General features: G+C 43.0%; 1 protein-coding gene across 1 annotated transcript; it reads left to right on the forward strand.

Moving 5' to 3' along the window:
• The first annotated feature begins 721 nt into the window (after positions 1 to 721).
• On the forward strand, positions 722 to 12,329 carry LOC112123792 (glutathione S-transferase 3-like). Its single transcript, XM_024222405.2, has 7 exons — positions 722 to 816; positions 1,833 to 1,884; positions 3,378 to 3,510; positions 5,445 to 5,588; positions 7,534 to 7,539; positions 8,431 to 8,554; positions 12,201 to 12,329. Exons 1-7 carry the CDS (start codon positions 730 to 732, stop codon positions 12,327 to 12,329), a joined length of 675 nt encoding a protein of 224 aa, XP_024078173.1. The 5' UTR covers positions 722 to 729.
• The last annotated feature ends 542 nt before the right edge of the window (positions 12,330 to 12,871 follow it).

Below are 12,871 nucleotides of genomic sequence, written 5' to 3' on the forward strand. Positions count from 1 at the left end.
TGCATTGTGTAGCACTTCTAAAGTATGTGTCCCTTCACACCTACAAAGATTGTTTGGTGTGGAGAAACCCATTCTACGAAATTCACTGTGGAGGTATTTGATGTAGGATGACTATAATGTTTATATGTAATGTGTGGAGGGGACGCTGCACATTAGTTATAGTACACACGGTGCACTGAGAATAGACCACTATAAGAGTGACATTCAGCACTGACCCTCTTCTTCCTCTCCTCCTCCCCATGGCTTTTGCCACAAAACCCCTATACCAAGCAGAGTTGTTGGTTTTGGTTCCTTTTCACCAAAAGGGAGAAGTGCCAGAGACTCCATGAAATCTGCTAGGAACTTTGCTATTGCAATTGATTTTTATGTGGCAAGCACTCAAACTACAGTGATGGGCAGGAGTATAAAATCCTAAAATGGATACATATTAGAGCCATTGCTGCAGCTTCCAGCTCTAGGAAATCAGTGCTTGTATTGCTCATTCTTGGCTTTTTGTTAAGTTCCTGGAGTGAAAAGAAATACTCAGATGCAATTAAATGCTATACATTGATAAAAACAGCTCAACTTAGAAAAAACTACTTGAAGAGATGCTGAATTAGTTCTAGAGAAAACATTTCATCATCCCAGACAGGCATCCTGCAAACCATTTCTCTAAAAATAACTTACAGGAGATCCTTGTAGTAACTCTTCATTTCCATGTATTTGTCAGGTGACTGAAGATTTGAAGTCATGGCTGGAAAACCCAAACTTTACTACTTTAATGGGAGAGGCAAAACGGAATCGATTCGCTGGTTGTTAGCAGCTGCTGGGGTTGAGGTTTGTTTTGGTATCTTGAACCTGTGTATATACAGTACCTGCCTCAAAGGTCAAACTTAAAGCTATGTGGGGTAAACAAAAAATAAAGTGGAATTAACTGTGTATGAGCAAAACAGTAGTTCTTAGTACCTGCACTAGATCTTGCGTTAGTCTGGGTAGATAAAGGGGTGTGACTATGTTTTGGCAAAGCCACTTTAAACTATGCTAAAGAATAAGTTTGATTCTGAATATTTGCTACAGTAGTTGTCAGTGCAATGTTTAATATCCAGCTCATCAGTTATGGTGGTAACATGCACAATCTGGGGCAGGCAGGATTGCCACCTGTCTGCTTTGTCTTCTTTATCTTTTGGACTGGTCTTTCCACTTCCATGGTGTTCAGTTTTGACCAGTGAGACTCCTACTCAAGGTTTGCAGCTTCAGCTGACTGATTAGTTCTCTGGCAGAGAATTAACTGCATCCCAAAGCATTTTGTCTTCTCTGATATGTATGAGGCTGAGCAGGGAATATTGAGCAAACTGATCAGGATCTGCTGGATGGTATGCACATCTTCTGAGCAGAGGGGGAAAGACAGGCAAGTGAATTAGTGAAATGGAAGGAAACTGACATTAGCCATAGTCATTTCTAGTGTGATGTCAGATTTCTAACTTCATAGAAGATTAGAGTTGGAAGAGACCTCAGGAGGTCATCTAGTCCAACCCCCTGCTCAAAGCAGGACCAACCCCAACTAAATCATACCAGCCAGGGCTTTGTCAAGCCGGGCCTTAAAAGCCTCTTAAGGATGGAGAGTCCACCACCTCCCTAGGTAATCCAGTGTTTCACCATCCTCCTAGTGAAATAGTTTTTCCTAATATCCAACCTAGACCTCCCCCAACTTCTTGTGCTTATCCAAGCTCTCTCTTAACTTCTATAACATTTGCCTCTCTGCTCTCCCTCCCTTATAGTAACCATGCTCTTGGTACTAGAACTCTGAAAAAACTCTGTTCATATCCTGGGTGGCGCTTTTTTCTTTTTTTCAGTTTGAAGAAGAATTTTTGGAAACAAGGGAACAATATGAGAAGCTCTTACAAGGTGAGTCCAGATGAAATCTGAAATATTTGACCAAGTTTTTCTTCGTCTAGGAAAAGGTGGGCTAAGGGCAGATTTGGTAGTTTGGGACCAGTCAATTCCATCCCTCCCATACACATACTAGCGAGGTGAAATGGAGTACTGACATCAGCAGATGGGAAGGTTGCCCTGCACTGACAAGCATGCCCTTCAGACAGTCACAGTGACTTACTAAGGATTAATAGACGTATCTGAGTTCTAAAGGCTAACCCGGCAGAGGGTCAGTGTTCTGTCCCTCTCCATGTCAGCCAGTGCCTTTGTAATGGACATTAATCCTTTCTGTCAGCAAAAATCACACGAGGGGTGAAACCAAAATTGTGACTCTGATTTTACACTCTTGCACCTTGTATAGTCATTCAAACCTGTGTGAAATGCTACCATGTGGCAAATCAGGCCCTGTTATTTTTAGTATGCACTTAATGTTGAAACTGGATATAGTGACTTTTGTTTGTTCTTGGCTCACAAACCATGCAGTTCTCCTCATACCAGAACTGATGATAACTATTTGCATCCCTTAATACCATGATGACAGGAGTCTCTTGGATATTTGCCTAACTCTCTCTAGAACTGTATAATGTCAGAATTGATGAGCTTTTCCTATTAATGAGAAAAGCAGTTCCATGGAGTAAATTGGTATTTTGAGATTTGTTCCCTTCCCGTGAACACTTTTATATAATTTGTCTGAGTTTTTTAACTCCCTGCAAAAGCTTACAGCAGCATATGCGGTGCCAGCCAAACCTACATTGCATGTGCTAGAAAGTTTTAAGTTTCTGTGCTTCAGGGTAACATCTTATTTCCTGGGAAATCTTGTGTTTAATACAAAAGCTAAGTCAGAATTTTGAGCAATTTATCTAGTTTGGTCATTTAATCCTAATGTGATAAAGCATAATACAAGACACATGCATAGTATCTAAACACAATCCTTGGGTTGTTCGAAGGCCCCTGTGTAGAATAGTATTAACGGCTTCTCCTCTGTTTCCACCTCTGCTCCCATTCTGCTGGAAAAAATTCCTTATGTAGGTCACTTTAAATGTTGGCATTTGGGGTGTCACTATAGCATTAAATACTTCAGTCTTGTTGATGCTTTTAAGGTAGCTATCCTCCCCGGTATTGCAGTGCCAACTTAAATGCTGAGGTGTACAATCAAGCCTTGGCATGCTGAGGGAGAACTTATTATTTTTAAAACCAGGTTTGCTGAACCAAAGTAACTCTTTATTTCCTTCATCTCTGAAAATAGCTGGGGTCCTTCCAGCAATTAATGATTTTCTTTTGAGTGCCTCCACTGTTACAATTTTGTTACTGACTCCCATTGACTGTTCACATCAATTTCATTACCAAAGTAGCAGTTCTTCTGAAGGCAACTGGAAACATATAAGAGTGTTATTGGACCCCAGTTCCAGGGCAATATAAAAGATTGGGGTGGGACTATGTGACTGTTTCCTTTTTCCTTTCCAAAGATGGATATCTGCTCTTTCAACAAGTGCCCTTGGTGGAAATTGACAGGATGAAGATGGTGCAGACCAGAGCAATTCTCAGCTACATAGCAGCAAAATACAACCTCTATGGAAAGGACCTGAAGGAGAGAGCAATGTACTGTAGCAGCACTATTCTTACTCAGTCTCTTGTAGTAACCAACTGATTAACAACTAGAGCTTATCTAGCAAACCGTTGTCGGTGCGTCAGTGGAGTTACACTGGTGTAACTGAGATCAGATTCTGGCCCACTAATTCATCGTATTCTAATGATTTATATTTAACTGAGATCTGAGCCAGTAAGTTGCTATGCTCTGATTTTAATCAGTCTGGCTAGGCAGCCACCACAGAAGTTGGCAGGGGTTTATCAGGTGATGGGGTTAAAATCCAAGTCTCTTACAAAGAAAAATGGTTTGGTGACCAGAACTTCAATTTTATTCCTGTTGCTGCAAAATCCGACTTCTCATAGTGTGATGTTGCCTTCAAGTAGCATCACATTACATAGCAGCATTATAAAGAGTACATTTTCAAGTATTCCTTCAGTAGCTGGGGGGAAGGGTGTTTAATCTCTACTGGGAGATGTTTGGGTTAATTTGAAATTACATCCAGTCGAATTACTTCCTGTGTATCTACCAGTCTAATTGTGACCTGCTTCTCTGGGGTCTTGGAACTCTGGATAGGCGCCAACTCCGGTGGGTGCTCCGGGGCTGGAGCATCCACAGGGAAAAATTTGTGGGTGCTATGCACCCACCAGCAGCCAAGCTCCCCTCACCCCCCCCACCCCACCTCCTCCTCTCCTGAGCGTGCCGTGTCCCTGCTCCTCTGCCTACCTCCCAGCACTTCCTGCCCAGCTGCGGCCAAACAGCTGTTTGGCGGCATTAGCACGCTCCGAGAGGGATTGGGAGGAGCTGGAACGTGGCACGCTCAGGGGAAGAGGTGGGACCAGGGCAGAGATTTGGGGAAGGAGTTGGAATAGGGGCAGGGAGGGAGTGGAGTTGGGGTGGGGACTTTGGGAAAGGGGTTGGAATGGGGGCAGGGCAGGGATGGGGCCTCATGGAAGGGGTGGAGTGGGGCCGAGCACCCACGGGAAAGAGGGAAAGTCGGCACCTAGATTCTTTCTTCTAGCAGAATACCTCCTTGATAATTACCTCTAGATTTAACTTGAGCTGCAGTCTTTACATTTTAAGCCTACTTCCAGATGACTTGATTCACACTTGTATGGTAGCCAACCTTATTACTTATTGCATGTGGCTGAAACTTTTTGAAGTGCCTTAGAATATATGTGGGGAAGGTGTAAATGAGCTACCAGTGATTGTTCCAGAGTAATCTGCTCTAGATAGTCCTAATTTTTTAAGCTAAATAGGACTCCAGTTGTGAAGCTGACAGAGGCTAAAGTTTGCACTGGTGTCTAAAAGTGTCTCCTAATTAATGAATTGGGTCCTTTTGAGAGAGCTTTTCAAGAGACTGTCTCTTTAGAATAGAGGGTGGGATTAGAGTTAGCATAACTGAGTCATAGTCTTGTGTGATGAGCCTCTAATTTCTAATGAGACAGGCTGAATGGATCCAAGGAGGCCACCTCACCAGGTCATCTTTAATTGTTAAATCCTTTTGGTATTATGTTTTTGAGACAATGTCCAGATATCTCTGATCCAGAAAACTGAATAAAGGGGGATATCTGAAAATTGCTACACTAAATCAAATCTGGCTAGGTACTGCAGTCTACTACAAACTAAGAAATTGCTCTAACTCCAGTTGAGGTCAGCGGCAAAACTTTGATTGGCATCAATGTAGTGTTGTTTAAAAAAGCCTACTATTACTAAGATCCCTAAGATGAGCTCATGCGATGGGGGCAAGAGGAGCAGCAGTGTCAGGGCCATAGCATGAATCCAACAGTCTCTTTATGAACACCAAATTCCCTTCTTAAACTGGAGAAGCAGCTTTTCCTGCAGGAAAATAATTATACTTGTACTACAGCAAAGCAAAGCTGACTAGTGATGCCTCTTTAGCCTAAATAAAAGTGCACTTTAACTGACAATCTCTATTTCTCTTTAGGATTGACATGTATGTGGAAGGAACAACTGACCTAATGGGGTTAATTATAGTGTGCCCTTTCTTATCAGCTGAGAATAAGGAGAAGCAGCATGCTGTAATAATCCAAAAGGCCACAAACAGATACTTCCCAGTCTATGAAAAGGTGTGTGGCAAAATGCGTTTGCTCACTCATGTTACTCTTGAGAGTTCTTAATGATGCAATGCAGGATTGTAGAGTGGGCATAACAGGAGGCAGAAGAACAGGACTTGCTTTTTGATCAATGTTGTAACTAGTAAATCACAAGACAAGATACTAGTAGGGGTCTGCTAGACCCAAAATCAGATGAAGGAACAGGATGAGCAGTACCTTACACATCTGCCTATAATGTTTAGAAAGAACAATTGTGTTATAGTGAGGAATTTCAGGCTGGAGGACATGCTGCCACTATTAAAACATCCTTAGAATTTCTAAAAATTATAGATTGCAATACTTCATGACAATAAGTTATAATCTACTGGAGATAATTCTATAAAATATTTCATTCTGACCGATAGCTAAATTAATCATTCAACTAAAAACTGATGGTGTCTAAGTGCAACTGATCACAACTTAACTTATGTGGAAACACAATATAGTCCCATCCAGTAAGCACCAACTTCCCAAAGCTGAAAACAATCATGAGCAAACTTGAGTGCGAGGAAAAACGTAAAACATAAAAATGTGAATACACCTCTACCCCGATATAACGCTGTCCTCGGGAGCCAAAAAATCTTACCGCGTTATAGGTGAAACCGCGTTATATAGAACTTGCTTTGATCCACCGGAGTGCGCAGCCCCGCCCCCCCGGAGCATTGCTTTACCGCGTTATATCCGAATTCGTGTTATATCGGGTCGCGTTATATCAGGGAAGAGGTTTAGTTGGAAGTTGACTAAAAATGCTCTATTAGATGCTTCCTGCCCAAAATCATGAAAGAAGGCTTCTTCAGGTTGGTTTGTTCTTCAAAAACCTGGTTAAAACATTAAATGAGTGAAATAATAAATTTCCATATATAAAACAAATAGAAAAATGGGGAGGTTGATAGCAATGAGCAGAGATTGGCAGTTAAGGAATTGACAGTTGATAAGGGAAGCTTAAAAAACAGACAAATAAAGAAATCTATGGCCAGTAGAGGTTTGAAGACCGAATTCTTCAAATATAGTAAAACAAACTAAATCTTAGCAGGGGTATAGGTCTGATATGAAATAAGGTTGGTAATTGTCAATCATGATGTAGAACCGGCAGAAGTAATCAGATATTTCTATTTTATTTGGGTAAAGAAGCAGAATGATGTATTAATATCTTACAGTGATGAAATACTTTCTATTCCATCATTAACTAGGGAGGATGTTAAACAGCAACTATTAGCCAGTCCTGGAGACTTAAAAATATTTAACTGTGACCCAAAACTGGCTGACTTACAAAATATTAACATACCTACTTCACAAAGCAGCTGCATATTAGTATCTCCCTATCTAAGGTACTTAATGTCCCTGACCACTGTAGTATCTGAGCACCTCACACTCTTCATTGCAGTTACCTCACAGGCATGTTGTGAAGATAAGGGAGCACTATTTGTTCCTATATTACACATTGGGAACTCAGGTACAGAAAGGCTAAGGGTACAATCCATAAAGATGCTTAGATGCCTGTGTCCCAGTTTTAGGCACCACTATGATCCACAAAACCCTTGCTTGGCTATAGAGACATTCTAACTTTCCCTGGCCCAGTTAATATTTACTTCAGTTATTTAATGTGGAACAACCTGAGTAGGACAGAACGAGGGAGTCCCATGTCAGACTGTTCTATAGCCTAGTGGTTAGGGCACTCCCCAGAGGTGGCAGATCCATAGTCAAATCTCTTATCTGCATCAGGAGCGGGAACTTGAAACCAGGAGTCTCCCACATTCTGGGTGAGTATCCAAACCAGTAGGCCAGCAGTTCTCAATCTGTGGGTCGGGACCCCAAAAATGGGTCACGACCCCCTTTGAATGGGATTGCCAGGACTGGCTTACACTTGCTGGGGTCTGGGGCCGAAGCCAAAGCCCGAGGGCTTCAGCCCTGGGTGGCAAGACTCAGGTTGCAGACCCCCTGCCTGGGGCTGAAGCCCTTGAGTTTCGACTTTGGTCCCCCTACCTGGAGCAGTGGGGCTTGGGCTTTGGCCCCCCGACCCAGGATAGTGGGGCTTGGGCAGGCTGAGGCTTTGGTCCCCCCTCCTGGGGCTGTGAAGTAACTTTTGTTGTCGGAAGGGGGTCGCAGTGAAATGAAGTTTGAGAACTCCTGCGCTAGGCGAAAGGTTAAAGAAAGCACCTCCTCTCTTCTTCCAGTTTTGTTTTGGGCCCTGCATGCAAATTAAGTGGCTGAACCCCCATCTTCCCCAGTTTGTGGATTGCAAGCAGAGCTAGGTGCCTCCCTGCAGCCCTCACTTAGGTTCCTAGCTCTGTGAGAAGGACAAGGCTTAGGACATACTCTTCTCTTCATCATCTCCTATTGGTTAGCTTAGGCAGCTCCCTGCCTAGCAGATTTTTGTGGGTCGCATTGTAGTGCACCTCTCTCTCCCCAGGCACTGTATAGGAGCCTGCATGCCTAACTCAGGCACTGTGAATTACATTTGTTACTCCTGTAATTTTTTCCCCCTCTCTCTCCTAGCCACCTAAACCTTATATGTGGCATTCAACATTGCAACATCTAAGTCCCTTCATGGGAACTAAGTCCCTTCCTATGTACCTTGCCCAGGGTCCACGGGAAGTTCATGGCAGAGCAGGAATTGAACTGACTTCTCCCATGGCCTAGCTAGTGGTGTTCCTCTTGTAAGGTAGAGAAAGATAGCAGCAAAGAGGCCCAGCAGCTTCATTGGAAGTGGTTGGTCTAGATAGTGAGGCTTTGGCTCAAGCACTTTAAAAGGTACTGATTAGAGTTCCCTGTGTCCACACTGTGGCATTTCTTTGCATGTATCTTGCAAATTTTAAGAGACCACGGACAGGATATTCTTGTTGGCAATCAGTTCAGCTGGGCGGATGTTCATCTGCTTGAAGCCATTTTAATGGTAGAAGAGAAGAAGTCCAGTGTTCTCTCGGAGTTCCCTCTATTACAGGTAACTACACTAACAAGTAAAACAAACACTTGACAGAAATGTCTCAAGGCCATTTGAAAAATAAACCTTTGCACATGTAGCACGATGATTTTTTTCAAAACACTGCACAAACATGAACAGTGTTTCTCTTAACTTTGTCATTCTGTGAATCCTTTATCTGATCCCTTTTCTTTCCAGTCCCCACTGCTTCCCTCTGGAAAACCTCCTCATAGATCCAATAGAAAGTGATACCCCTGTTATAGGAATATATGATTTGTTTCATATTCTGTACAATGGCTTTTCATTCTCCTTTCAGTTCTCTGGGGCTATTCAGTAGACGATAGCTCCAGATCACAAGATGTGACTTGTATGAGGTGGTATTAAAATTACAGATAACTGATGCTTTCCCTTCACTGTGTGTCGATACAGGACAGGAGATATCCCCTGTGATCCCTTTACCACTAGTGAGAATAATGTGATGGAATTGGGCAGGAAACAGGGAAGGCTGGTTGCTAGGCTAAGTGTCCCTTTTGTGCTGTTCTCTAGTCTCTGATGACTAAAAGCTTAAATTGCATAGTTAGGATAAAATAAGAAGAAACATGTTAAATTACCCTAATGACTTGGTCTAAGGGACAGAGATGAATATAGGAGCACAATTTAAATAAACAATTAGAGGAACCACATACAGGAGAGTACTAACGTTAACCTATTTTGAGTCACAGCACCAATGCAGGACGTGTCTCCAAGACTGAGGTCAAGCACTTCCGTAGAACTGCATTGACACTCTCAATTTTTGGGAGCCCTTCCTTTGTTGCACTAGCACCAGTTGAGCTCCACCATACTAACAATGGTGAGAGTATGTGGTGTAGATATTCAGAGCAGGTGTTGACAACAGGGTATTAAAAACACTAGCAGCTGGTCTATTCTAGCTCTCCCTGCTGGAGCTGGACTGGTGCTAAAATGATGGAGGGAGAGTTCCCTAAAGTGGCCTATGTAGACAAGCCCTAGGGAACTCTGGATCCTAAAACATCAGTCTCCATACAACTTCACTCATGTACCTTAAGGTACAGACAGCCCCTGCAATTTGAACATAGCAAGGTGACAACCCTTCTCATTTTCCCGTTTATCATTTGTACACTTCTTAATTTTATTTATTCTCCCAGAAATGGGGACAAAGATGGGCACCTTCTGTTACTTTTGTTACCACTTCTATTGGCCTCCATTGTTCACTTACAGTAAGATTATTGTCGGTTCTTTAAACTGGGTTCAGCTACCCTGTTACACTTACCTTAATTTACTGGTCCAGCTGTGCTTTTCCAGTCCAGGTGGTCCCATTTGGTCAGTTAGCAGGCTGGGAGAGCACCTCGGGATGTAAGAGGCCTAGTAAGAAAGAGACTGTGAGCAGACTGAGACAGGAAAAGGGCAGGAGGTGAGAGCTGCTAGAAACAGAAGGTGGTTCCTGGGAGACAGTTGAAGTCAGGAGAGCAGAAAGAGGCATTTTCTGGCTGGTGTCCGCAAGCCAGAGAGACAGGGCCGAAAGAAGTGGGAGCAGCAGAGGGGCTTACCCACTGACATCTCCTGGAGATGGAGAACTGGATCCTGAGGAACAGTGAGAAGGCCAGGGAGAGTGATGGATGCTCCCAACCGAAAGGCTGTGGGAGCCTCCACTGGGAAGAGTGGGGTTGCACCCCAGAAGGAAGGGCTGGGTTGGTGGTCCTGGCAGAGGGATGGATGAGGACCGATGAGCCTACCTGTGATGGAAGACACTGGGGTATGGTCAGAACAAGAACTGGGTTATATTGACTGTGTTCTGGGGATTCTATTATGGACTATTTGCACTATGTTTTGTCAATAAACTGTTGATGGACTAGAGGACAAGCTTGAATGGAGTTGGGGACCTGAGAGGGCTATCACAAGGGGCACCTGAGATGAGGCCATGCATTTACAGTAAGCCACAAGATATTTGGTGCTGTCTTCTGGACAGCATTTCCCTCACTTGCCTGAACAATGCAGAATTGCAGGTTCATAATGCAAATGCAAATTCTTTATACATTTCAAGGTAAGAATACCCTTTCCTGGGAGAGTGTGATGCTCTATACCTTGGGGGATCACCCTATACCCCCATGTTCATCTTTATAACATGATTGCGTGGTATCCAATGCAAAGTTTGTCATGTTGGGTGTCTTCGGAAGGCTCATCACACACTGAGCATGGTTGTTATAGTAAGGTTATAATTTTACGTATGTAGTTATGAGGCTGAAAATGTATCCTCATGGCTTAAAAATAAGCCCAGGCAAAAACAGTCCAAGAGCTGAGAGGCAGTTCACACCTCATCAGGGCATGTCTGGGACCAGACCAGACCAGCCCTACAGGAACAAAGGATGCTTGCCTAGGCAGCAACAAAAGAATCTGTTAGACTCTTGAGTGAGTCACCCCCCTTCCTTTGGTCAGTTTGGAACTGCAATGAGATAATGTTCACCTGACTCTGAAGGGTTGGGGGGGGGAGGGGGCAAAACCAAGAGGGAAGAAAGGACATGATAAAAGGGAGAGACATTTGCCATGTGCGCTCTCTCTCTCTCTCTCTCTCTCCCACCTACATCTACAGACACCACACCAAGTGACTGAAGTGCTGATCAAAGGGGAGAGCCAGGCTGAAGAGTGAGAAGCATCTAAGTTTGTAAGGGCATCAAAAGTGTTAAGATCAGCTTAGAATGCGTTTTGCTTTTATTTCATTTGACCAAATCTGACTTGTTATGCTTTGACTTATAATCACTTAAATTTTATCTTTGTATTTAATAAACCTGTTTGTTTATTCTACCTGAAGCAGTGTGTTTGGTTTGAAGTGTGTCAGAGACTCCCCTTGGGATATATCAATTTCTTCGTTAAATTGACGAATAAGCTTGCAATGTCCAGTGGGTACAACTGGATACTGCAAGATGAAGGTTCCTAGGGTTGTGTCTGGGACCGGAGATATTGGCTAGTGTCATTCAGTTGCACAATCAAGGAGCAGTTTACATGCCAGAGGCTGTGTGTGAACAGCCCAGGAGTGGGGGTTCTCACAGCAGAGCAGGGTAAGGCTGGCTCCCAGAGTCAAGGATCGGGGTGACCTAGCAGATCACCAGTCCAGATAACACCAGAGGGGAATGTCACAGATGGCTTTTGTGAAAAGCCTTCCTAGAGGGGCCTCTAGGTTTCTCAGTTGGCGAACCATAGAGCCGCACAAGGTGACAAGCATAAGAGACACACATCAATGTGTTGGGAATCCTGAACTGGCTGCTGAGAACTACATACCTTTTCCAGGCCTGAAGAAGAACTCAGTGTGACTCGAAAGCTTGTTTCTCACTAGGGTGACCAGATGTCCCGATTTTATAGGGACAGTCCCGATTTTGGGGTCTTTTTCTTATATAGGCTCCTATTACCCCCCACCCCCTGTCCCGATTTTTCACATTTGCTGTCTGGTCACCCTATTTCTCACCAACAGAAGTTGGTCCAGTAAAAGATTCTACCTCACCCACCTTGTCTACCTTAAACGTTGGCATTCTTAGGGTTAAATGGCAACCAAACACTGCCCTCTTCAGTCAGGTCCTCTGCTTTAACACAAATTGATGTAATTTTTTTCTCTCACTTTCTGGCCTTTAAATATTCTTGTGATGTTTCCTGTTTTTAGGCTTTTAAAGCAAGAATAAGCGACATCCCCACAGTTAAGAAATTTCTGGAGCCTGGCAGCCAGAAGAAACCTGTCCCTGATGATGAATACACGGAGACTGTGAAGAGAGTTCTCCAAATGAACTTTTAATGTGTAAGCAAATTAATGTGACTGGTTAAAATAGCAGTGATGAGCTCAATGCTAGCAAATACTCACACTTAAACTGCTTAGAATGTACATGTGCTGGTAAACTACAGATAAAGGTACATCACACTTGAATGGAATAGCTAACTGAACAATATGTGACGCTAGAGAGGTGGATAACAAATAGAAAACACAATATACAAGTATTAATTACTAAGCTACTTGTCTACATTTAGTAAGATATATTTTTATTAAATTTCTCTTGCTGTTCTGAGTTAATGAAATGAATACACACATTGTCTAGCTAGAAAATTTTGATTTTCTGGGGGAAGGTGAAACCTCCAGCGTAATCACTTTTCACTAGTATAAGCGTTTTCTGCCAACTCCAAGCATTTACTCTAAAATCCAGATAAGATTTCAGTGGGATAAAGGATTCTGTTTCACTTGCACTTAGCTTTTTGATGGTGGACGTACCCCTGGAAAACAAGTAATTTTTTTTTTTTTTTTAAAAGGATGGATGTTACTAGATCTCTCAAGTGAGTCAAGTT

Source organism: Terrapene carolina, unplaced genomic scaffold, assembly GCF_002925995.2.
Source record: "Terrapene carolina triunguis isolate 2854851 unplaced genomic scaffold, T_m_triunguis-2.0 Scaffold42, whole genome shotgun sequence".
Classification (NCBI taxonomy): domain Eukaryota; kingdom Metazoa; phylum Chordata; order Testudines; family Emydidae; genus Terrapene; species Terrapene triunguis.